The 27,933-nt window shown below is 40.9% G+C and overlaps 1 protein-coding gene across 1 annotated transcript in view; it reads left to right on the top strand.

The window, feature by feature from the left end:
* LOC111963853 (tetratricopeptide repeat protein 33) overlaps positions 1-24,542 on the top strand; it is a 50,449-nt gene extending 25,907 nt beyond the window's left edge. The window contains 4 exon segments of the mRNA XM_070443743.1: positions 1,588-1,603; positions 1,605-1,670; positions 14,293-14,424; positions 22,792-24,542. Of these exon segments, the coding sequence (XP_070299844.1) occupies positions 1,588-1,603; positions 1,605-1,670; positions 14,293-14,424; positions 22,792-23,166 (589 nt within the window). The 3' untranslated portion in view covers positions 23,167-24,542.
* The last annotated feature ends 3,391 nt before the right edge of the window (positions 24,543-27,933 follow it).

The following is a 27,933-nucleotide window of genomic DNA, read 5'->3' as shown; positions in this document are numbered from 1 at the left end:
GATTTTTGCAATGAGGCCATACTACTTCCCCAGAGTCAGATGAACTTGTGGATACCACTTTTATGTCTCTGTCTAGCATGAAGGAAGTTAGAGGTAATTTAGCAAGCCGATCCTAACTGGCGTTAGCGCAATGACTGGAAGTCTATGGGTATCTGCTGACATGGTAGTTAAAGGGCCTCTGCCAAAATCCCAAAGTATCCCTTTAATATGTTTTAACCCTCAAGGCATGTTCATTATATAAATATCCCATTGAACTTTATCTGGTTTGGCATTCCTAAGGTTTTTTTCTCACATTATTTGAGAAAGGATTTTCCTGTAGTCAGTAGAGCCATGAATAAATATGTAAACTGCGATATCACTAGAGACTTAATCAGGTTCATTTTCCCTTAGATGGACAGGTGTTTCCGTCTCCACGGTTTCAAGATCATATTTATTTAGCAAATTTTTCTATCAAAGTTAGTAGTTGGAAGATTGCTAAACTTTTCCGAGATATGTGCACCAAGCACATCAACTTTACCATCCGCMCATTTAATCGGGAGACCACATCGCAATTTAAAGTTTATCTTTTAGAAACCCAATGCGTAATCTAGTACACATAGTGCTTTGTTTGTTCTTTTCCTGGTAGTCCCTGGTCTTCTGTAAGCTTGGTATAGCCAAAGTAGTCGACATATTGCCAGATTGCAGGGATGGGCAAGAGATGTTGGCCTGTAAATCAATTTGAATTATTTTTGTAAATCAGTCGGGGGTTTGAACTTACTGTTGAGAGTTAAAATAGAACAATACACAAGGTGAAATTTAGACATTTGGTTGTTAGTCACTCTCACTCAGATATCATATTAACATGGTCATGGCAAAATGTGTAGAATTGCAGGGAATTAGTAGAATTGCATGAGATTAGCTTTCAAACAGTAAAAAAAAATCCACCCCATGGCAAATTGCACCTTCTTTCTCTATGCCTCATGGCATTTTTGAAATGTATTTCATGACATTTCTTTTGAAGTTTCTAAATCTTCTCTCCACCCATGGCAAAATGTGTAGAATTGCGGCAAAACTTGCTTTAAAACGGCCTTATTTTAACTATGTCCCATGGCAAAATATAGAAGGAAAATTAAGTCTAAAACATCTCTCTACTGTTTGTGGGGGGAGGACAAAATCCAACACATTTGTACTTAGGGTCCCCTAGAAGACTAGGGTTGGCTCTGACTGCATGTGGGGTATGGATGTTTGTAGGCAGACCCCCAAGCCACTGTGGCCCGCAAGGTGGGGGAGACCATCAACCAAGTCTCGTTTAGGGCCCTCTAAAGGCTAGGGCCAGCCCTGGCTAGTGATTAATTTGTAAGTCGCTCTGGATAAGAGCGTCTGCTAAATGACTTAAATGTAAATATAATGCACTTATTTAAGAGAGTTAAGTAGTTTAACTGCACAAATAGATTGATTGAAYAAATCAGTTAACTGTATGTCTTGGACTGTGGGTAGGGTACGCAGATCCTCGATCCACTGCGATCCCTCATGATGAGTTCGGATTTTTTGTTGCCAATCCCTGGTGTACAGTATGTAACCCTGATTTTGTGTTTGTGTTCGTCTCAGGCACTGGGAGGCCGTTAAAGAGGTGGGATGAAGCCATCCAGATGACTCCAGAAAACCCTCTACTGTACGAGATGAAATCCCAGGTACATTACAGCATTACAGTACTACAGCTCTCAGCTACTTATCCTCCTCTCGTCCTGCTGTCTCTCTAGTTCTCTAATTCTCCAGCCATCAGACGACAGCCAGCCAAATAGGGCCAGATAAGAACTTCCTCGGTTTGTCTTTGCTACAAACAGAACATTTTGTTTTGTATGAACCTTTTTTCTCCCTTGTTCTCTGTGCTGGTACAATACAATCGCAGTGTGTCGAATTTACCTCCAGATACAATTTCACTGTCAGAGGTAAGTTTCTCCTGGAAGCTCCCTTTAGGCCACGGATGGGCAATTGACGGCCCGCTATACAGTACCAGTCAAAAGTTTGGACACACCTACTCATTCAAGGGTTTTTCTTTATTTTTACTATTTTCTATATGACAACTTTGCACACTCTTGGCATTCTCTGAACCAGCTTCATGAGGTAGTCACCTGGAATGCATTCAATTAACAGGTGTGCCTTGTTAAAAGTATATTTGTGGAATTATTTCCTTACTGCGTTTGAGCCAATCAGTTGTGTTGTGACAAGTTAGGGGTGGTATACAGAAGATAGCCTAGTTTGGGAAAAGACCAAGTCGCTATTATGGCAAGAACAGCTCAAATAAGCAAAGATAAACGACAGTCCATTACTTTAAGACATGAAGGTCAGTCAATACGGAACATTTCAAGAACTTTGAAAGTTTCCTCAAGTGCAATCGCAAAAAACATCAAGCTCTTCAATGAAACTGGCTGTTATGAGGACCACCACAGGAAAGGAAGCCTCAGTTACCTCTGCTGCAGAGGATAGAGTTAACTGCACCTCAGATTGCAGCCCAAATATATGTTTCAGAGTTCAATTTACAGACACATCTCAACATCAACTGTTCAGAGGAGACTGCGTGAATCAGGCCTTCATGGTCGAATTGCTGCAAAGAAACCACTACTAAAGGACACCAATGAGAAGAAGAGACTTGCTTGGTCCAAGAAACACGAGCAATGGACATTAGACCAGTGGAAATATGTCCGTTGGTCTGAGTCCAAATTTGAGATTTTTGGTTCCAACCGCCGTGTCTTTGTGAGACGCAGAGTAGGTGAACGGATGATCTCCGCATGTGTGGGTCCCACCGTGAAGCATGGAGGAGGAGGTGTGATGGTATGTGGGTGCTTTGCTGGTGACACAGTCTGTGATTTCTTTCGGTTTCAAGGCACACTTAACCAGCATGGCTACCACAGCATTGTGCAGCGATACACCATCTCATCTGGTTTGCGCTTAGTGGGGCAATCATTTGTTTTTCAACAGGACAATGACCCAACACACCTCCAGGCTGTGAAAGGGCCATTTGACCAAGAAGGAGAGTGATGGAGTGCTGCATCAGATGACCTGGCCTACACAATCACCTGACCTCAACCCAATTGAGATGTTTTGGGATGAGTTGGACGGCAGAGTGAAGGAAAAGCATCCAACAAGTGCTATGTGGGAAACCTTCAAGACTGTTGGAAAATAATTCCACATGAAGCTGGTTGAGAGAATGCCAAGAGTGTGCAAAGCTGTCATCAAGGCAAAGGGTTGCTACTTTGAAGATTTGGTTTACACTTTTTTGGTTTCTACATGATTCCATATGTGTTATTTCATAGTTTTGATGTCTTCACTATTATTCTACAATGTAGAAAATAGTAAAAATAAAGAAAAACCTTTTGAATGAGTAGTTGTCCAAACGTTTGACTGGTACTGTATGTATATATATATATATATATATATATATATATATATATAGTGCCTGCGGAAAGTATTCAGACCACTTGACTTTTTCCACGTTTTGTTAAGTTAGTCTTATTCTAAAATTGATTCAATAAATACAAATCCTCAGCAATCTACACACAATACCCCATAAAGACAAAGTGAAAACAGGTTTTTAGAAAATACAGAAATACCTTATTTACATAAGTATTAATTGCCTTTGCTATGAGACTCGAAATTGAGCTCAGGTGCATCCTGTTTCGATTGATCGTCCTTGAGATGTTTCTACAACTTGATTGGAGTGCACCTGTGGTAAATTCAATTGATTGGACATGATTTGGAAAGTCACTGATGGATTCGGTTAAAATGTAAATTTTTTTCAATATAAACTATAGTTTGTATCCTTTGTAGCGAGTGATTATTGTGAGTATTAATGGAGTTTAGGCCATGAAACTGTGTGTATACTAATTTAGAAAGGTGGACCTAATCAGATAAGAGGAAATTGCCTAGGATCAGAGAGCAGGGTCAGGCCCAGAAGATGGATAGCTAAACAAAGAGAGGGCAATGGACATTCCACAGGGAAAGGAGGAACACTCATTGGGTTCATAAAATGTATAGCTGGGGAGGTGACGCCTACAAAGGAAGAGTATAAAATGTGTTGTGAGCTTTCTAAAATGTATGCACTCAGCTGATGTCATCCTTGGTATTAAACACTTGAAACTTCTCGTGAGCTTTTGGTCTCAATTCCTTATTGCAAAGAGGTTGCAATAGCATTTTTCTTTAAACAGCACACACCCATCTAAATGAGGTCCCACAGTTAACAATGTTAAGGAATTGTCCTTAGCGCTCTGAGACAGGATTGTGTCGAGGCAGAGATCTGGGGAAGGGTACCAAAACAGTGCTGCAGCATTCAAGGTCCCCAAGAACACAGTGGCCTTCATCATTCTTAAATGGAAGATGTTTGGAACCACCGAGACTCATCCTAGAGCTGGCCGCCCTGCCAAACTGAACAATCGGGGGAGAAGGGCCTTGGTCATTGAGGTTACCAAGAAACTGATGGTCACTCTGACAGAGCTCCAGTTCCTCTGTGAGATGGGAGAAACTTCTAGAAAGACAACCATCTCTGCAGCACTCCAGCAATCAGGCCTTTACGGTAGAGTGGCCAGACAGAAGCCACTCCTCAGTACAAGGCACATGACAGCCCGCTTGGAGKTTGCCAAAAGGCACCTAAAGGACTCTCAGACCATGAGAAGCAAGATTCTCTGGTCTGATGAAACCAAGATTGAACTCTTTGGCCTGAATGCCAAGAGTCACGTTTTTCTGTGGCAGGGACTTGGAGACTAGTCAGGATTGAGGAAAAGATGAACTGGGCAAAGTACAGAGATCCTTGATGAAAATCTACTCCAGAGTGCTCAGGACCTCAGACTGGGGCGAAGTTTCACCTTCCAACAGGACAACAACCCTAAGCACACAGCCAAGACAACGCAGGAGTGGCTTCTGGACAAGTCTCTGAGTGTCCTCGAGTGACCCAGCCAATGCCCTGACTTGAACCCGATCAAACATCTCTGGAGAGACCTGAAAATAGCTGTGTAGCAACGCTCCCCATCCAACCTTACAGAGGTTGAGAGGATCTGCAGAGAAGAATGGGAGAAACTCTCCAAATTCAGGTGTGCCACGCTTGTAGCGTCATACCTAAGAAGACTCGATGCTGTAATCGCTGCCAAAGGTGCTTCAACGAAGTACTGAGTAAAGGGTCTGAATAATTATTAGGAAACATTTCTGAAAACCTGTTTTTCCTTTGTCATTATGGGGTATTGTGTGTAGATTGGTGAGGGGGAACAAAAACAATTGAATACATTTTACAATAAGGCTGTACCGTAACAAAATGTGGAAAAAGTTGAGGGGTCTGTATACTTTCTGAAGGCACTGTATATATATTTTGGGGGGACTCCGTCGGGGTCTCAACTTGCTGTTGAGAGTTACAGTAGTAGAATACACAAGGTGCAATTTCGAAATGTGGCTGTGCATCAGCAGTTTCTCTCACGTCAGTCACTGACATTCACTCAATAAGCCCACGTCAGCAAAAAAATATGTTGTTTGGTAAATTAGTCTAGCCAGCTATCTAATTACTGACCGGAAGGCCCCCATTGAATTTGTTAGTCACTCTCACTCAGATATCATATTAAAAACTGCAAACATTTCTCTCCACCCTATGGCAAATGTGTATACTTGTAGGAAATTAACTGTAAAACTGCTAATCTTTCACTACGCTTCATGTCATTTGTTGTTGAATTTCATGACATTTGTTGAAAATTACAAAATCTTCTCTCTGCCCATGGCAAAATGTGTAGAATTGCAGGAAATTAACTCTAAAACTAAATTTCACTTAGGGCCCCCATAAGGCTAGGACCGGCTCTGACTGCATGTGTGGGTATGGATGTGGGTACACAGACCCCCAAGCCACTGCGGCCCCTCATGATGAGTTCAGATTTTTTTTTGTCACCCACCCCCATCAAAGTTTCCCATCCATGCTTTAGGCTGTCAGGAGATAAGTTAGTTCTAGGACCATTTGTGTACTTGAGCTTTGCCATGGAAAGCACAGCCATTGGACACGGGGAACGGTCTTTCATAATGACCCGCTGTGAAGAGAGAAACTACTTGAAAGTGAATCTCTTTATATGAGGACAGAAAGTGGAGGATACAATTTCATTTCAAATGGCCTATTTGACCATTTCACTCTTCACCCTCCCTCCCCTCTCTCCTAGGTGTCATTGAGAGTAGAGATTCGGCTAGCTAGCCAACAGAGGTGTGTGTGTGTGTTGTGCGAGGGGGGGGGGGGGCGGTGTAATCAGCTTCTCTGCTCTATCTAAACCCGACTGTGATGTAGTCACACCACATGTCCCCTGACTTACTCCAATAGTATCTGTAACACAATTAACATTCTCCTTATAGCCTTAACCTTTCCAATCAACATTCTTCCTCCAGGCTTTTAATGGCTGACATTATTAACCATGATATGAAATCTGAGTAGAAATTCATTACGTGACCTATGTGGCAAATAATGAAAGCTTCCGTTATTACCTTCTTTAGGGAAATGTAATATCATGTTCTTTTACTCATGAAGTGTGTGTTTAAAAAAAAAAAAAGTTTTATAACTCAGTCCTCATGTCATCGACTGTATTTTTGGCTGCTACATACATTTATTAGTCATGCTTCAGAAGGGACACATAAACAAGGGTCACAAACACACAGAAGTCTACTTGTATGCTGTGTAGCAGAGGAGACATTTCCTTCCCTCATCAAGTTATATTCTGATGTGTTTCATTACACATGGAATAGTCTGACTGGTCGGTGGAATAAAAATATATGTCCCCATTAGTCCAGTCTCTGTCTTTTGGACATTCTGCACTTGCTGCAAGACCAGCTATCAGTCTGTCTCAGAGGTTAGATGGCTCTCTCAGAGCCAGAAGACTGGGATGGAGACACAATTCTGACATTTGCCATTCACTTCCTCTCATCACGTTCCTCCCTTTAACTCCCTCAGTTTCTCTGTGATGCTCACAGTCCTCTGTCTGTCTGTCTGTCTGTCTGTCTGGCTGGCTGGCTGGCTGGCTGGCTGGCTGGCTGGCTGGCTGGCTGGCTGCATGAGAGCATGAATGATGAGGACAGACTTTATTGTCCATTGAATATAACGTTTGCCTTAGAGAAAACAGTCAAAAACATAAATTGCAGAACGAACAAAATCTGAACCCAAGATATTGGCGTTTTGTTACGAAGACTCATCCACCATTTGTTATTTCCTCAGTCTCTAACCTTAATACACAACATATATTTTTTTTTATGTCTTAGACAATCACTTATGGAGTCACTATTCTCTTCCTGGGAACGTCCTCTCTGGGCCCGCCCTTTCTACCTCAGTACATTACAACACTGGTAGCTCCTGTGGTCTGCAGTCCAGAGACAGATGGAGTCATTAGCAGTGCATCACTGGAGGTTACTGTGTATTGTGGTCAGTACTCTAACCCTCATTTGTAATGTAATAACAGGACATTTACCAGGATCCTGCCGTTGCTCGCCTGCCATTGCTGAAATTAATACATAACATAGACCGTAGGACTGCACTATAATGTCAGGACCAATACGTTTTCCAGAGGGGTGATTCCTCACTAAACCAGGACTAAAAAATACCATGATTTTTACGAAATGTAATCCTTAAAATATTCCTTTTTTATTTGACCTTTTATTTAACTAGGCAAGTCAGTTAAGAACAAATTCTTATTTTCAATGACGGCCTTGGAGGAAGGATTGTTAGCATATATTTGACATTTTGATCTTAAAGCATAATTGAGAATTTTTTTATTGAAGTTGGAATATTTGTGACATTTTGGCCTTACCCAGGCCTCCTTTAAGTCCCAATATTGTTTAATTTGTAGGTGCTACAAAGCAAAAATTGGTGTCATGACGCTTTTTTGTTGTTGTTGGACGTAAGACTGTAAAACACCAGGAAATCAGCTCCAAGTCCATTTCTATTTTGGAACTCTGTATCAAAGTATTGCCACGCATAATAGAGCTATACACTCAATGGCCAGTTTATTGGGTACACCCATCTAGAACCGGGTCGGACTGCCAATTGCCTCCAGAACAGCCTGAATTATTTGGGTCATGGAAACGTTGCTCAATTAGTACCAGGGTGCCTAACGTATGCCAGGAAAATATTCCCCACACCAGGCAGGATGGGGCCATGGACTCGTGCTGCTTATGCCAAATCGTGACTGTGTCATCAGCATGACCCAACAGGAACTGGGATTCGTCGGAACAGGCAATGTTTTTCCACTCCTCAATGGTCCAGTGTTGGTGATCCAGCCTGGTCTCATATTTGTATTGTTTTATTTTTTATTTATCCTTTTTATTTAACTAGGCAAGTCAGTTAAGAACAAATTGTTATTTACAATGACGGCCTAGGAACAGTGGGTTAACTGGCTTGTTCAGGGGCAGAACAACAGATTTTTAAATTGTCAGCTCGGGGATTCGTTCTAGCAACCTTTCGGGTTAATGGCCCAATGCTCTATCCACTAGGCAGCCTACCGCCCCTCATAGACTAGACATAACACAATTCCTGGAAGCTGAAAATGTTCCAGTTCTTCCATGGCCTGCATACTCAGACATGTCACCCATTGAGCATGTTTGGGATGTTCTGGATTGACGTGTACGACAGCGTGTTCCAGTTCCCACCTATCTATCCAGGAACTTCGCACAGCCATTGAAGAGGAGTGGGACAACATTCCACAGGTCACAAGCCTGATCAACTCTATGCGAAGGAGATGTCGCACTGCATGAGGAAAATGGTGGTCACACCAGATACTGATTGGTTTTCTGATCCACGTCCATACTTTTTTTTTTTAAAGATATGTGACAAGGGCTGTGGCGGTCATAACATTTCATCAAGCAAATAACTGCCGATGTCATGGTAATTGACTTAATTAACATAAACACATTTAGCATCTCCTGGCTTCCCTACAAGCCACTGATGCAGACCTTTGGAACATCTACATTTGAAAAAGTCTAAATCCATGCAATATAGCCTACACCTTCACAATAAATCCATGATATATCTTAGACGAGTCTAAAGAAACATGAAATTAAGAAAATGTTGTCTATTTTAGAAGAACAGAATAGCATACTCTGAGTTGTCCTTATGTTAGGTCCTCATCTGGCTGTGCCATATGGCTGTGGGCTACACTAGTTCATTTAGCAGACAAGATTTGCTTAGAATTCTGTGACATTTTACATTATTTTATAGTATGAAGAATAAAGTTGAACAAAGCTGAATAAAATAGAAAGCATATGTTCTCCAAACGATTTGAGGGACATTCTGTGTTGAGCGGTTAACAAAAAAATAGGTACTCCTATATGCTTAATTCAGAGTTATTAATGTAACTTTAGTTGTTCTACAAACATTGGGCTATATGTTTTGATTTGTAATACATTGTAAGGTTCCATGATGGGACTCTAATGATTATTTGAAAAAAAGTTGCATGAAAGGCATGAGCTCTGCTTTGTTTTTCTTCACAGGCTGTACACACTTCATCAGTCTCTCATTCAAAATTTGACAAGCACTTGATAATGCCTTGAATTTCCCGGCGACATCACCTTTGTTTGGCCGTAATGCCCCCCCCCCCCAAAAAAAAAAATCCATGCCTTTTGCGGCCAGTGGCCATTGTGCCCTTGGCTGAATATAATAATGATAATTCCCTTCTCCTAGAATGCTGCTTGCTCTGAAGCACCTCTCACTCACATGGCTCTCCATCACGTGATCGGGTCTTTCTCACAGGCTACAAGTGAAGACAGACACATCCGGGACGCAACTGCGCGAGTCCTCATCCAATTCCGAGTTGCGTATTGAAGATATCGGAAGAACTGTCCACAATTACTTTTCGTCAGCCAACAAGATGAGTAGGCCTAACGAACAGCAAAAGCATGAGCCTATGTCCATCTACTATCTCCAATACTACAAAAGTTGACCTATTCTGTGCGAGAAATAAATATTCCAAACATAGTTTGGGACAGTTGTGGGATGCGATTGATCTCAAATTAATACATCCACTAGCATAAAAACACTTGTTTTACGCAATGAGGCTGACGCAACAGATCAGAAAGTTTAGCTTAAAATGTTGATCAACTATTAAGCTATTTCCTCACATAAGCGCAGCAATGCACACAGGCTATAAGCGTGAATATTCCATTAGCGGGAAAACAACATTGTCAAAAGTGACCGCAAAAGTGATTATGCATGTAATGTTTTTATTACAAAGGTGCATTTTTATTGTGAATATTATTTTCCCCAAACTTGAAACTCACTCGCTGTTTATGTATGCCAGTTAGGCTCTACATCCCTTGTAAAGCGGATTAATGTGCTTAATTTTAAGAAGTTATTTGGCCACTTTAGTTGTGATACAAAACATATAGGCCTACAGTGCATTCGGAAATTATTCAGCCYCCTTGACTTTTTCCACATTTTGTTACGTTACAGCCTTATTCTAAAGTTTTTTTAAATTACCCTCATCAACCTGCACAATACCCCATAATGACAAAACCCAAAGTTTTTTTGAAATTTTAGCAAATGTATTAAACATTTAAAAAAAATCACATTTACATAAGTATTCAGACCTTTAAGTCAGTACTTTGTTGAAGCACCTTTGGCAGCAATTACAGTCTTGAGTCTTCTTGTGTGTATGATGCTACAAGCGTGGCACACCTGTATTTGGAGAGTGTCTCCCATTCTTCTCTGCAGATCCTCTCAAGCTCTGTCAAGTTGGATGGGGAGCGTTGCTGCACAGCTATTTTGCACGTCTCTCCAGAGATGTTAGATTGGGTTCAAGTCTGGGCTCTGGCTGGGCCAATCAAGGACATTCAGAAACTAGTCCTGAAGCCACTCCAGCGTTGTCTTGGCTGTGTGCTTAGGATCGTTGTCCTGATGGAAGGTGAACCTACGCCCCTAGTCTGAGGTCCTGAGCACTCTGGAGTAGGTTTTCATAAAGGATCTCTCTGTTCTTTGCTCCGTTCCTCTTTCCCTCAATCCAGACTACTTTCCCAGTCCCTGCCGCTGAAAAACATCTCCACACCATGATGCTTCCAACCTAGCTTCACTGTAAGGATGGTGCCAGGTTTCTTTAGACCAGATAATCTTGTTTCTCATGGTCTGAGAGTCTTTAGGTGCCTTTTGGCAAACTCCAAGCAGGCTGTCGTGCCTTTTACTGAGGAGTGGCTTCCGTCTGGCCATTCTACCATAAAGACCTGATTGGTGGAGTGCTGCAGAGCTGGTTATTCTTCTGTAAGGTTTTCCCATCTCCACAGAGGAGCTCTGTCAGAGTGACCATCAGTTTTTTAGTCACCTCCCTGATCAAGGCCCTTCTCCCCCGATTGCTCAGTTTGGCCGGGCGTCCAGCTTTAGAAAGAGTCTTGGCGTTTCCAAACTTTTTCAATTTAATAATGATGGAGGCCACTGTGTTCTTAGGGACCTTCAATGCTGCAGAATTTYTTTTGGTACCCTTCCCCAGATCTGTTCCTTTGACACAATCCTGTTTCGGAACTCTATGAACATTTCATTTAACATCATGTCTTGGTTTTTGCTCTGATATGCACTGTCAACTGTGGGACCTAATATCAACAGGTGTGTGCCTTTCCAAATCATGTCCAATGAATTGAATTTACCACAGGTGGACTCCAATCAAGTTGTAGGAGCATCTCAAGGATGATCAATGGAAACAGGATGCACATGAGCTGAATTTCGAGGTTTTGAAGACTTATGTATATACGTTATTTCTGTTTTATATTTTTTAATGTGCAAACATTTCTAAAAACCTTTTTCGCTTTGTCGTTATGGGGTATTGTGCGCAGATTGATGAGAAAAAAATCTATGTGATCCATTTTAGAATAAGACTGTAACGTAACAAAATGTTTAAAAAGAGAAGTGGTCTGAATACTTTCCGAATGCACTGTATGGGTTAGGCTACATGAGGTGTGTGACTATAATTAGAAAAAGTCACCAAAAAAAATCATTATTTCTTGTCTTATGCTGGGCATCATTCATAAGAAAATATATAATTCACAAGTGGTAGGCTAATATTGTTACCCATCAGACTATTCTTGATTTAATCTTTTCTTTATGTATTCTAAATAATATATGTTTAAATATAATAATATATGTTTATGTATTCTAAATAATATTATTTTTGATTTTGAGTGAACAATTATCATGCACCTTTCTCGAAACAGTGGCTGGGGGAAAAATACATGTCATCTATGCACTTAAATAGCGAATGGAGAAATCCATAGATTATGGCCTAATGAATTAATTTCAATTGACTGATTTCCTTATATGAACTGTGATTTAGTAAACATTTTGAAATTGTTGCATGTTTACTTTTTAGCCACTTTGCAACTACTTAGCGTGTTATCGAACCCTTCCCCTAATCTTAACCCTTTTAATGGATACTGTGGGATTTTGGCAGTGAGGCCCTTTATCTACTTCCCTGGAGTCAGATGAACTTGTGTCTATGGGTATCTTCTAGTAAATACCTCATTGCCAAAATCCCAAAGTATTCCTTTAACCTAACTCCTAACCTTAATCCTATCCTAACCTAACCCTTAGCCTAACTAATGTTAGCCAGCTAGCTAACGTTAGCCACAACAAATTGGAATTAATAAAATGTTGCACATTGGAAACATATTGTACGTTTTGCAAATTTGCAACATATTGTACATTTAGCAAATTCTTAACATATGATACAAATTGTAATTTGTAACATATTGTGCAAAATGGATGATGGACATCCACAAATTAATGCGTACCATACGAAACGTAACATATACTAAATGGAGTGTCCTGGATTTACGTAAAGAATAATACGAAATTCTCTGAGACCAGGCTGAGTGATCATGTACCCACTGAAGCCGCCACTTCTTGTTTTTAGCTGATAGGAGTGGAACCAGGTGTGGTCGTCTGTTGCAATAGCCCATCCGTGACAAGTTGTTCCGTTCTGCACACCACTGTTATACTGCACCGTTACTTGCCTGTTTGTGGCTCGGCAAAACAAGATTCAGTTTTTCCTCCAGGTTTTCTTCCGTGTTCTGCAATGTTGCAAACTAACATAAGCAACAACTCTGTGTCCTACCCGGTGACAAACACGCAATACAATACGCCTTCTACGGCCATATGGGAGAGGGTTGTTCAAATGTAACATCAAATCAAATTTTGCCATGCGAGCCGTTTCGACAAATTCAAAATACTCCGGACCTCCAAAGGAGGCGTGACAACAGCATGATTTGGAGGTATGGCTATGCAAGATTACATTGCCTACTATGTCAATCTGTATAAAATGGGCCATAACTTTAAAATTAGCAGAGATCCTACTCTCAAACTTTGAAATGCCCGTAGAGTATATTATGCTCAATATAATAAAGCATTTGGCTAATCAACAATGGTAGATTTTCAAAATTACTGTATATATTTTTCAATATTTACTAATTCATGTAATTTATTTGTTGAAATTAAAGTACTACTCATTACAGAGCAAAGCTTCATATGACACCGATTCTTGCTTTGTAGCACTTACAGATGAAACATTATGGAGTTAAAGGAATCCTGGGTAAGGCCGAAATGTCAACAATATTTCAACTTCAAAAAWTTWTTTCTCAATTATGCCTTTAGATAAAAATGTCAAATATATGTCAAAAATCCTTCCTCAAAATGACCATGCTTTGGATGAAATCTTGTGAAAATCCACCAAATTATGGTCTTTTTTTGTCCTGGTTTTGTGAGGAATCACCCACAGGCACATCACTAGGACTGGCTCCTCTATCACACACGCAGAAGGATGTACATACGCAGGCCAGGCAAGCATAGCGATCAATCCTTTGGTGCCGAGTGCTGTGATCTCATTTCCTGCTGACTCTGCTGTACTGACAAACAGCCCTCGGATATCTCTGTCACTGATTGTGGAGGTGTGCGTCTCACTGTCTGAAAATGCATTTTATTAAAAAACAATCCATCTTCACAATCCTGACTGAGCGATTACTCTGAGCTCTTGTTTATAACTTTTCAGTGTCCCCTGTTCAATAATGTCATGTCATGGTCGTTATTTCAATTTTATGAAAAATGTATAGAATGGTGCATTATTGAACGGGGAACAGTGAAAAGTTATAAATAACAGCTCAGGGTAATGACTGACACATTTCCAATCAGTCATATTCCCAATATGACTCTTAAATATAATTGTTTTAAATCCCGCAACCCCAAGACAACACACACACACTATTTATTTTCATGTTGGTGCGACATATTATGAGCCTTTATGCAGTTTGTTTGACCATTGCACTCTGAACCTTGACCTGCAGGTGCTGACCGTCCTGCAAGCGGTGTTCCCGGCGGTGCAGGCAGCAGAGATGGCTGTGAAGCTGCGCCCCCTGTGGTGGGAGGGCTGGCAGACACTGGGCCGTGGCCAGCTTGGTCTGGGAGAGGTGGACCTGGTCAGTATTACCGCACGCTTGTCATACTATTGTGCCAGCCCTAAACAAACTGTGCTGTCTTGGATATTTTCTTTTCACATGGTCCTTTTGAGCAACTATGGAGGATGTGTAACCAGGCCAGCTTGGTTGTCCCGGGTAGGTTTTGCGCTGTAGTGTGACAAGCATTCAAGTTGTGTTTTATGCACAACTAGGTAGCCTAACTTCAGATCCAAGCGCATAAAAACAAAATATATTAGTGCATAATGCACTTCTCCCTTTGACATCAATGCAAGGTTTAAGTGAACAACTGTGTGTAATGCATCTGTATATCATGTTAGGTATCAGTCCACTGTAGGGAGGTGAGTCTGCAGAGAAGTGGCCCTAGCTCGTCTGTCATCCCCACATACACCGATGTGCCAGTCATTACCCCGAGCTCCTATTTATAACTGTTCTCTGTGTAATAAAGTGGCTCTTCTTTTAAATCACATCCAAGTGCCCAGGGCATGGAAGATTACTTAAAGTGCCCAACAGTGCTCACCTGAACCTCTCTGTACAGTGGGTATCATAAGTATTCACCCCCTTGGATTTCTTCACATTTTATTGTTACAAAATGGGATTAAAATGGATTTAATTATCATTTTTTTGTCAGTAATCTAAACACCATAGTCTAATGTCAAAGTGGAAGAACGGTTATAACAATTTTTAAAGATGAATGAAAAATGAAAATGTATTCACACCCCTGAGTTAATACATGTTAGAATCACCTTTGGCAGTGATTACAGCTGTGAGTCTTCATGGGTAAGTCTTTAGGAGCTTTGCACACCTGGATTGTGCAATATTTGCCCATTTCTTCTTTTCAAAATGATTCAAGCTCTGTCAAGGTGTTGGCGATAATGGCAAGACAGCAATTTTCAAGTCTTGCCATGCAGATTTAAGTCAGAACTGTAACTTGGCCACTCAGGAACATCAACTGTCTTCCTGGTAATCAATTCCAATGTTGATTTGGCCTTGTGTTGTAGGTTATTGTCCTGCTGAAAGGTACATTCGTCTCCCAGTGTCTGGTGTAAAGTAGACTGAAGTAGGTTTTCCTGTGGGATTTTGCCTGTGCTTAGTTCCAGACCATTTATTTTTATCCTGAAAAACTCCCCAGTATTTGCTGATGTCAAGCATACCCATACCATGAAGCAACCACCACCATGCTTGAAAATAAGGAGGCAGTTACTCATTGATGTATTGTTGGATTTCCCCTAAAATATAAGGCTTTGCATTTATGCCAAACGGTTTATTCCTTTTGCAGTATTACTTTAATGTGTTGTTGCATACAGGATTAATGTTTTGGAATATTTTTTTTATTCTGTATATATTTTTTTTCTCACTCTGTCAATTGTGGAGTCACTACAATGTTGTTGATCCATCCTCAGTTTTCTCCCATCACAGCTATTGAACTCTGTAGCTGTTTTAAAATCACCAATGGCCTCATGGTGACATCCCTAAGCACTTTCCTTCTTGTCCTGCAGCTCATTTCAGAAGGGCGACTGTATCTTTGATGTGTCTAGTTGGTTTAATACATCATCCACAGCATAATTATTAACTTGACCATGCTTAAAGATATATTAAATGCCTGATTTTGTTATTGTTACTCATCTACCAATCATTGCCCTTCTTTGAGGCTTTCAACAAGCAACCTCTTCTTTATAGTTGAATATGTGCTTGAAATTCAGTASTTGACTGATGTTGTGTGTATGGTGGCCAGAGAAAGGGGTAGTCAGTCATTCAAAAATAATCTCAATCCCTATTGTAATTTATTATGTAATTTGTTCAACCAAATTTGACTCTAGAATTAAGACGCTTTCCTGAAAAAAAAGGGAGTGAATACTAATGCAAAGAGGATATTTGAGATATTGAATTTTCTTTTTAGTTTGACATTATGGGGTATTTTGTGTAGATCAATACAAAAAATCACAACTAAATATTTTTTAATCCCACTTTGTAATACAACAAAATGTGAACAAAATCCAAAGGGGGTGAAAATTTATGATTTCCACTCAGTGGCGACCCGTCATTCAGGGCAGGTGGGGCACCTTTTTAGCTTAAACAAATGTGTGTGTGTGTGTGTGTGTGTATATATGTGTATATATATATACAGTACCAGTCAAAGTTTGGACACACCTTATTCAAGGGTATTTCTTTATTTGTACTATTTTCTACATTAGAATAATAGTGAAGACATCAAAACTATGAAATAACACACATGGAATCATGTAGTAACCAAAAAAGTGTTAAACAATTAAAATATATTTGAGATTTGAGATTCTTCAAAGTAGCAACCCTTTGCCTTGATGACAGCTTTGTACACTCTTGGCATTCTCACAACCAGCTTCACATGGAATGCTTTTCCAACAGTCTTTAAGTTCCCACATATGCTGAGCACTTGTTGGCTGCTTTTCTTTCACTCTGCGGTCCAACTCATCCCAAACCATCTCAATTGGGTTGAGGTCAGGTGATTGTAGAGGCCAGGCCATCTGCTGCAGCACTCCATCACTCTCCTTCTTGGTCAAATAGCCCTTACACAGTCTGGAGGTGTGTTGGGTCATTGTCATGTTGAAAAACAAATGATAGTCCCACTAAGCGCAAACCAGATGGGATGGCGTATCACTGCAGAATTCTGTGGTAGCTATGCTAGTTAAGTGTGCCTTGAATTCTAAATATATCACTGACAGTGTCACCAGCAAAGCACCCACACCATCACACCTCTTCCTCCATACTTCACGGTGGGAACAACACATGCGTCTCACAAAGACATGGCACTTGAAACCAAAAATGTCAAATTTAGACTCATCAGACCATAGGACAGATTTCCACCAGTCTAATGTCCATTGCTTGTGTTTCTTGGACCAAGCAAGTCTCTTCTTATTATTGGTGTCCTTTTAGTAGTGGTTTCTTTGCATCAATTCGACCATGAAGGCCTGATTCACGCAGTTGATGTAGATGTGTCTGTTACTTGAACTCTGAAGCATTTATTTGGGCTGCATTTTCTGAAGCTGGTAACTCTCGTGAACTTATCCTCTGCAGCAGAGGTAACTCTGGGTCTTTCTTACTTGCCTTTMAAATTAAAAAACATTGATGTGGCTGACTTGGTTAAACAAATGTGGTTTCTACTGACAATTGAAGGACCGCCGCGCCACCTTCCTGTTCAAATGAGCACAGCACAACAAGGTGAGTCCAAAAATGTATTGTATGCTGCTGCATAAATGATGTAAGATGCCAGGGAGATATGTACACTGTAGCTAAGAAAGTAATACTAAGTGTATGTTGTGTACTAAGCTGTTAGTAGCCTATGTCCCTCACCCTAATAATGTGGTCCCTTTCCCCTATTAATTTCACCTAGTGTTCTGACTTGGTGGTGCACATGTAGCCTATAGCCTGTTTTAGAGAAATGTAATCATTGAATATTGTAAATGCTTTCATTGTCTGCTTATATGCCCCCTGTATTTATCATACGATTCTAACTTGGTGTGCAGGGAGAATACTGTAAGAACGGCCCATGTTCTAAATTCTGTCGCTGTACATTTCAAAAGTGCCGAACATATAGTTATATTGACTACATCTGTCCTACCTCGCTCATTAATGTCTCAATCGGAATTACGGATTGCCTCTTATCCGCTCGCCGTTCCCTTATGCCGTAGTTTGTACATGTCAATTGTCAGTAGAAACAACATTTGTTTAAACAAGACAGCCATATCAGCTATGTGTTTGTAAAAGGAAATACATCAGGCTGAATGAACCATTTTGCTGCCAGACAAAGCTGCGCTGATAGTCAGGTGTAGCAGTGGTAAGGTGTTGGTACTGCTGTTGGGACTCTGCTGTTGGGAATGCTTTATGTAGGCCCTAACAGTTTGTGGGCACCATTTGTCACCATGTATAGTGTAATTAATCTATAGTTTAGTGTTGTGTAGTGGCTTTTCTGGAATGCATCTAAAAAATATATATATGTTTAGTTTGCCCCATCAAGATTTACATGCTAAAATTGCCCCTGTATCTGTATGAAAACTGGTTGGATCACAGTTAGACTACTCCTCTGCTGTTTAGAGAGGAGAGGAAAAAAACACCTTGCTCAACTCAGAAACCCTATGGCTAATGGCACTGTGTACATCTCTCTGTCTCTAATGTCCCAGGGCAACAGAACTGTCAGAAGTGTACCCAAAACAACAATGGGAAGTGTTGAAAATTGCCTGAGCTGAAGCTCGCCAAATATATATACACACTTCCAATACATAAAATGGATAGGTATTAGGAGGAGAGGAGAAAGTGCCTGTCTATTTTAAGAGGGGCTTGTTCAGTCGAGTTTCAGGACATTGTGTGCATCRACTTGTTTGAGTAGTGCCATGTTTGCACATGGACTGGCGCAGTGATCTCCTGCATCACATATTCAAGTCTCCTGTTTGTTTTTTCATGTTTGCTTTTCTATCTACCTTTCAGTGTTCTCTTAGTCTGTTTCCCTCTGKTTTTTTTCTGCCATTTATCCTTCCTTTTCTCTCTCTTTACCTAGTGCCCGGAATTGACTCTTAACGGCATGCGTGCTATAATTAGGTGTCTAACGGTTCACTAAACCAGCAGTGGCGACGTACTCTCTCTAATCCGCTGGGAAACAAACATATTCCCAAACTGGAGATTTTAAACGATGATGGAGAAATCCTCTTGGTTTATCGACCCCACCACTCGCCATCGTACAGAACTTGTTCCTGGCCGCGCCTCAAAAAGGACATGTTTGAAATGTGGCAATTGAGACTTGAATTTCGAATACAACGTGCGCATAGGCTCTAGTTGTTTTAACGGAATAGCATTACATTTTTTTTCCCCCAGCTCAGATTTACTCAAGTCATACAATACAGCGTAGGCATAGCCTATGGGCCTAGTGTTTTTGAATTGTTATTTTATGTATTCATTCGGGTTCACAGAGCAGACCGAACCTAGATCCCCATACTGAACGGTTCAGTATGAACACATCTACTGTTGCACCCCTAACTCTAATAATGCTATAATAGTGCTGTAATAATAAATCATCCAATTCTTAGAGGGTTATAACAAAAGCAGGCCCTTAGAACTAAGGGACGGTTTTGTCATTTGGTTGSGGAATTATTGTGGTAATAAACTAAGGAGCACAGAGGACCTAATTCCACCCTTGACGGAACTATGCTTTTGAAAGAGTTGTTCAAATACAAACCATTTATCATACGAGTCTTGACTTGCCTGAGTTAATTTGTCAAAACTCTGGTTCTTCTTGGCAGTTTCACTTGACTTGGCCTTTATGGTATTTTTGTTTGCATACCTGTGCCAGTTGGGGAAACCAAACCAGTCTCTTTCAGGAATGTTGGCCTAAAAAGAGCTGAGGTTTCCTTTATTAGAGAGTGGCAGAAAGTTGCAAGTCCCATCCATTTAACATACGGATACAGACCATAAAAGTCAGGGTGTGGTTGTGCAGCCCTGTAATGGTGGCTTGTAAAATCACTTCACCACTGTGAATCACATCGTGGTCTTGTTTGGACCCTCAGGAATATAAGAGGGGAAATGATCTATGCTCCTTTCTTTCTTTTTTTACTCCCTTTTTACTTTTCATTAAATGCTTCCCCGTTTGAGTCTATGTTGGCCAGGCACTGGCAAAGGTCTTCTTTCCCATGGATGGAACGTGATCCTGGGGCTCAGTGTGAGTGGCATGCTGCCTTCATCATGGAGCCCAGGAAAGGTACTGGGGAAGTGGTAGCGAGAAAGGGAGCAGGAGACTGAGACAGAGAGAGAGTAGGAGAGAGCAGGAGAGAAAGGGAAGAGTGCATGACAGATTGGCTTCACAACATATGGGAACAGGAATCTATAACTAGGGCCTAGGGTTTTCCCTGGTGGAAATACCCATGGGACAGTTACCTAATTATCAAATTAAATAAAGTTGTATATATCTTGTCTCATTAATCTACTGCTGTGAAAAGCTTTTAGGCTTGGAGGAGGAGGTGCCCAGCCCCCATCTTGGAATTCATCACCATAACAAAAAGTTTGTTGTTAATGAGTTTGGTCGGAGATAGCTAAAAGGGATTCAGCAATGCATTTCTAATGGTAGGCTATTCAACTCGTTTCATTCACGATCAGCTGTAATTTTCGAACTCATAGATATCATCACTTAGTGATAGATTGTTTGACTTATTAAGCCCCGTTACTGTGCGAAGTAGGATTTCTTCTCCTCTGTTAGACGATAATGTGTAAATCGATGTACTTCTGCCTGGTCAGATGAATGATGGAGACTGGAATAACGACGCAGTAAATCTCTATACTGAAACGAATGTGACGGGGAGAAGTGTTGTGCTTGACGTAGCTGACATACTGATAGACTACAGCTACATTGTTGACATACTCATGCTTCGTCGCATCATCAAATTAGAGGAAATGATAGAGAGGAAATGCATATACTGTACGCCAGACTTGCATACGGATCACTTTAACAGTTCCGTCATCACAAATCATGTGATTCCTTTGACTTTTAGTTGTGCACCATTTTTGACAGGATGTGGTACAACGGTTATTTACTGTAYACCGTCTGGTAGAGTGATCTTTGATTTGCAATATGAACCGGCAACGTCGTATGTCTTTCCCTATAGTAGTGGAGCTGCCTCTCAGCAGGCATTGTGATCAACCACACCCAATGCTCCTTTAACTCTAAAATCAGTTGATTTAGGTCTGCTCTAACAGTTGAATAAATAGGTATTAGATTTCAAAGCCCTGAATCTTTCCCAGCCCTTTTGAAAATATAAAGGTATGTTAGAGACTTTCCCTTAAAAAAATATCCTTGATTCCTATTTCAAGACACCTGCACCCCATTCCCAGTGAAAGGGACAGATGGCCATTCACCAGCAATGTACATAGAAACAGGACCCCTAGTGACAACCAAAGCTTTTTTTTTTTTTTTTTACTCATTAAGATTCTTCAATTGTCACGTCAATGCTTGACCTCTAGAGTTGACCGATTTTTACGATCGTATCGTCTATCGGCGATGCTCGACAGCCATTGTCGATGGTGACGACATCGTAATGTGACAGACGATGGTTTAGCTTAATTGAACATGACTGGCACCAGGCATGTCTTGCGACGTCTCGCAGGGCAGCACACACGTGACATTACGAGTAATTTGCCTGTTCATAATTGCTATAGCCTATTTCAATAATATGTTATATAGCCTAGAGAATGCAACGGAGGAATGTAGACCAGACACAGCTGAGAATTCCACCAAAGCAGTGAACAATATCCAGTCAAAGTATTGTTGATCTCTCTCTCTCTCTTTTTGTCAGATGCATGGGCATTAGGCTATATCCTAAAAATTATAAGCAATGTTTTTATATATATATATATATATATATATATATATATATATATATATATATATAACGGACACTATCTCGTCTAGCTGTTTAAAAACAAACATGGCCTATATTCCCTTCTCTCCATAATGGGAGAGAAACATTTGGCCTATCAAGAGTGTAGGCTTATAGAAAAATCACATGACAAGTTTAATCAAGTTTAAGCTTATTAAGAAAGACGTGATCCGTGCGAGTTGAGAAAATCCCTCCATGCGAGGTTGAAAACCAAATGGCCAATAACCTATCCTCCACTAGGCCAATCATAAAAGCTTTAAGACGAGCTAAAGTTATTAACAGTAGCTTATTTCGCAAATATTCTATCCTACGAAGGTGTTGTCGTGGTGGCTTTCAGAAATAACAAGAATGAAGGTCTATAGTCTAAGTTTAGGCATAGGTTTTTCTCAATCACAGCTTTATGAGAGAGAGAAACAATATTATTTATTTTTCTATTATTTTGAGGCAAATTAAGCATTTATTATCCAGTTCTGAAGACGGTAGACTGCTTCTATCCAGCTCATGAAGTAGGCCTATATCCTAGCTCACTAAGACAGCGCGTTCCTCCTCAGACAGTCACTGCTCCATCATGTGCTCCACACACAGACCGACACAGGCACAACAAAAAACTGTTCTGCTCCTCCACCAGAAAGGAATATTGTCCGTTGCCTGCACTTAGCCTCGGCCCAGGCTTTCAACATCTTTCGTCATGATTCATCCGCGCTATAGCCCAACTGTCATTTTAGCAATTATGTATTACTTATTTTGGAGGGTGGCCAATAAGGTCGATAGCATCGTATATCATGATGTTTTATGGGTAAATAATCACGATAAGACAAAGGTTGGCATTGCCCAACCCTACTTGAAACATTTGCTTTCAAAGCCATTCATCTTCCCCATGAAATGTTTCTGTCATTACCAGTCATTTGTGTTGTGTTACTTTTATTGACTTAAAATGATGTTAACAGAAAGGAAGTCTTCGTCCTATCCACAGGCGGTGAGGTCTTTCCAGGTGGGGCTCCACCTGTGTCCGTCAGAGCGCCCCCTCTGGTCGGAGGACCTGGCGTGGGCACGGAGGCTGCAGCAGCAAAGACTGGCGGCTCGGGACCGGACCCAGCGGGAGGAGACGGCCCAGCGGGAGGTCCTGAACGCTCCAGAGCTCCAACGGGRCTATGACTTTGAGTCCGATGAGGTGGCGGCGGCCTGTGCCGCCACGGCCGAGAGACAACGACGCTATGAGGATCTGAAGAGGACGGCGGTGGTGGTCGRCGCTGAGGGGAACGCAAGGGAGGTAACCGCTGAGGAGGAGGGTTCGGGGGTCACACCCTCGTCATCACAGTATCAGTTGGTCAAAGCACGGGGGCTATGAGATGTTTCTAAGAACTTAAGGGCTGAAATGTGTCTCATGAAATGGGTTTTTTGTTTTGTTTTTATCGAGTTTTCCATCTGTAGTCTTGTGCCTGTCGTTATTATGTTTTGTTGTAGTATACAAGAGACTGTGGGTGGYGGCAGTAGATTTAATCAAGTCAATAATGTTTGTTTTAGTGTATTATGTATACAGTCAGGTTCAAGATGATTGGCACCCTTGATAAAGATTAGCATAATACACTGTATATTTAAAAAAAGACTGCCCTGGCAGAGGCAACCGGGTCTTTGTCTAAAATGTCCTGGGGCCTCATTTATCAACCATGTGTACATTTCTCACTAAATTCTGGCGTGTGTGGAGATTCTAGAATTTGCGTGCGCATCAAATTAGTGGGATTGATCAAACTGTCGCTGGAACATATGCACATGTTTTCATTGATAAATCAGAGCAGTGCAATATTTGTGTGCTTGTGAGCAAGTGTTACAACCCCCGCCTGTAAACGCCCTCCATCACCTTTTTATGGTACCAAAAACAAACACATTTGCTCCGCAATTTGGAGATGTTGGAACTGGGCCGTGGTAGTTTCTAAAAGAAAGTGCAATGGGAAATGTGATCACATTTCTTTAGAGGTGTGGGAAGATTGTTTTAATCTTTTGCAGTGACTTTTTCAAACCCCCCAAAAAACGCATGATGCCTGTAGCGAGTGCCAAACACACAAAGATGAATTGTCCTTTCAAACAAGTAAATGCTACAGCCGACATGCAACGGACACATTGTTGTTCAATATTTTGTTTATCAATACATGATTGTGTACCAGCCTTGGTATAGGCTCTGAGAATAAATAGTAGGGATGTAACGATTCACCGATTTAGGCATCAATTCCCGGTTCAAATGTTTAAGATATAAGTGCGTCTGTCTGAGGAACCCCAAACSTCATATTTTGTGACAACTGCTCTTSTCCTTCAGTRTCGAACTAAGCATGTAATTGTGTCGACAGTCATTGATCTACAAGTCATTTTGCATGCGGAAACTACCCCAGGCAATATCAATAGCCTAGTCAAACTGCGCTGATCTGGAACATCTGTGTGACACCTTCAACATTCAACTGTTTGTAAAATGGTTTGTGCAACATTAGGCTTTATTAGTTMATTTTTTATGAAATGCGCTGTTGAAATTGTGTTTTACCGTAATAAAAGTAGCCTAAGCTACTGCTGGAGACAACTCTTCAGGCTATACATAATTTGTTTACAACATATTTTGATTAGGACTACGTTATAGTTCAAGCTGCAGTATGTAGAGTGCCTTTAGAGAGTATTCATACCCCTTGACTTATTCCACCTTTTATTTGTTTCTGCCTGAATTCAAAATGGATGCAATAATTTTAAAAAATGCGCCCATCTGCACACAATACTCCATAATGACAAAGTGAAAACATGTTTTTAGAAATCTAATTTACATAAGCAGTCACACCCCTAGGTCAATACTTTGTAGAAACACCTTTGGTGGCGATCACAGCTTTGAGTCGTCTTGGGTATGTCTGTATCAGCTTTGCACATCTGGATTTAGGGATTTTCTCCCATTTCTTCCTTGCAGATTCTCTTAAGCTCTGTTAAATAAGATGGGGAGCAGTGATGAAGCGCAATCTTCAAGTCTTTCCACAGATTTTCAAAGCGATTCAAGTCTGGGCTTTGGCTGGGCTACTCAAGGACTTTCACATTGTTGTTCTGAAGCCAATACAGCTTTGCTTTGGCTGTATTGTTGGGGTCATTGTCCTGTTTGGACATAAATCTTCACCCCAATCTAAGGTCGTTTGCAGTTTGAAGCTGGTTCTCATCAAGGATTTGCYTGTATTTGGCTCCATTYGTTGTTCCCTCTATCCTTATATGTCTCCCAGTCCCTGCTGCTGAAAAGCATCCCCATAGCATGATGCTGCCACCACCATGCTTCACGGTAGGGATGGTGTTAGACGGTTGATGAGCTGTGCCTGGTTTTCTCCAGRCGTAGCGCCTTGCATTCAGGCCAAAGAGTAACATTTTGGTCTCATCAGACCACAGAATATTTTAAGTCTTTCACTTGCCTTTTTACAAACTCCAAGTGTGCTGTCATGTGCCTTGTTCTCAGGAGTGGCTTCTGGCTGGCCCCTCGCCCATAAAGTCCAGATTGGTGAAGTGCTGTAGAGACTTGTCCTTCTGGCAGGTTCTCCCGTCTCAGCCAAAGAACTCAGTTGTTCTGTCAGTGATCATTGGGTTTTTGGGCACCTCCCTGACCAAGGTCCTTCTTGCCCGGTTGCTCAGTTTGGTTCGACGGCCAGCTCTAGGGAGTCTGGGTAGTTCCATATTTTTCCCGATGATGGAGACCACTGTGCCCTTCGAAACTTTCAACACTCTAGTAATTGGTTTATACCCTTCCCCAGATATATGCCTCATCACAATTCTCTGAGATCTACAGAGTTCATGGTATAGTTTCTGCTCTGACATTCACTKTCAACTGTGCGACCTTATATAGACAGGTGTGTTTCTTTCTAAATCGGGTCCAAACAATTGGCCACAGGTGACGTCTTAAGGATGATCAAAGGAAATTGGATGTACCTGAGCTCAATTTGGAGTGGCRTAGCAAAGGGGTGTGAATACTTATGTAAATGAGCTATTTCTGTATTTCGTTTTCAATACATTTGCAAAACTTTCTAAAAAAAAAAACGTTCCCTTTGTCATCATGAGGTATTGTGTGTAGATGGGTTAGAAAAAACTGTCATCCATTTTGAATTCAGGCTGTAACACAATAAAATAGGGACTAAGTCAAGGGGTATGAACACTTTCCGCAAGGCACTGTACATGCTGATCAGGTCTTACATTAGATTTTATTTTGATTGTTCAGGTTCACCATCAGCAATAGTTTTGATAGTTTTGCTTGAAACAATCAGTAGGGAAAGTGGGGTAAGTTGAGCCCTTTTGTACGAGAAATATGGTATTATTTCTAACAAAGACATCTACATATATTTCAGGATGTTGTGTATCCCTGGAAATAATCAGAATTCATGTCAATGTTAGTTTTGAAGACATAGCTTGTCCAAAAAAAGGGGTCTCTTGGCACAACTTACTCTGTACTGAATGAAATATTAACACTACCTTTTTAAACCATGTCTATCTTTCGTTCCCAACCACTTTTTCCATGTGGTTYCTTCCTTCACAGACTCGATTAAATGATGATCTCTACCTTAATATTTGGTCAAATTATACATTTTGTGTATKGTTTCCTAGAAACAAGGGTGGCTCAACTTACCGCTTTCGTTCAACTTACCCCACTATATATAGTCTTTTTTTTWWTATATATACAGGGTCAAGTTSATAATTTCATAACGAGGACAGCAATCCCTTTTGCTACCCGCACTGTATGGTCGAAGYGGGAGAAGAAGMGAAGCTCACTCAGAGTCCATCAAAACTTCCAAACGGTCTAAACCATTTGAGTATGAGACTGGGGTGAAATCCAATGTTGTGCACTATATTCATTGGCTATGTCATGGGGAGGGGGGGATGCAGCTCCAACAGAATGGAAATGAATGCCTATGCAACAAATGTTAGCGCATTGAATTGTATAGCATCGAACCAAATCGCACCGAATCGTTTCAAACTGAAAGGGTTCGTTCCTGTATCGTATCAGAGCCCATGTATCTAGATACGTGTCGAATCATCTTGACAGGGAAAGATGCACATCCCTATTAAATAGGCTATGACGTCGCTCTCCTATTCCACAGCAATACTGTAGCCTACCCATACTTTCAAATATTTGAAATGGGCTACCAGTCTATTTACTTTCGAGCATGGTTGGCTTTTGAGTGAGCGATGGATAAATGGTARCCTAATATTTGTTGTGTAGTGGGAATAAACCAGTTGTCAGAAAAGGAGAGACAAGTCCAGCAATATGATTATGATTTAGGCCTAAWATATTGGCCTAGTAAAGGTARAATAAATATATTAGGAGATATGCTGCTATGCGATCTCCTTACCAACAGCAAATGCATCTGTTTTTTTATTAACCTACCACTTATTAKAATTCCTGTGCATCAAACACCTCCATTTACCCCAAAATAAGTGTTTGCTTCCAGTACAGTTGACCAACTAGAAGTTGTGCGTACGCATGGTCTGAGAGTGTGCGTGTCTCCACGCAAATATCACATCAAGTTGAAAATTGATAAATACATTCCTTTGCGGGAAAAGTGGGTTTAGAGTCTATATTTTGTGTGTGTGCGAACTCACCTGTATAAATGAGGCCCTGAGTAACTTTAATGATGCAGTTGGCCTTAACAAGGGCCCCAGGACCAGTGGAAACAAAATAGCCCCATACGATGAAAGATCCACCACCATATTTTACAGTAAGTATTGGGTTCTGCACAGGCATCTTTCTTTTGAGCCAAACCCACCACTGGGTTGTGTTGCCAAGGAGCTCATTTTTCATGTCATCCAACAAATGTTTGCTAAAGGCACTGACACTTGGATTGGATCCGGTGCTATGTGTAACAGGGTTGGTTATGGTTCCACTTGCCTCCTAAAGAAATGTGTATTTAATGTTCAAGCACTCTTATTGGTTGGTTCAATTCCGATGACATGTTGTTATTGGCCCCGCTTGCAGATAGGGGGAGATCGCGAACGTCAGGTCTCCCCAGTATGAAAATGTGACGCAAGGGGTAGGTCACGTTCTGAATGTATTCTATTTTTATATTTTACAATGTGTACAAGTTTGCTGTACATTTTTGATTTATTCATGTGTGGTTAT

This window comes from Salvelinus sp. IW2-2015, linkage group LG5 (genome assembly GCF_002910315.2).
Source record: "Salvelinus sp. IW2-2015 linkage group LG5, ASM291031v2, whole genome shotgun sequence".
Lineage (NCBI taxonomy): Eukaryota > Metazoa > Chordata > Actinopteri > Salmoniformes > Salmonidae > Salvelinus > Salvelinus sp. IW2-2015.
The sequence above is the reverse complement of the archived record's forward strand: the minus strand, read 5'-3'. Positions and strand labels throughout refer to the sequence as shown.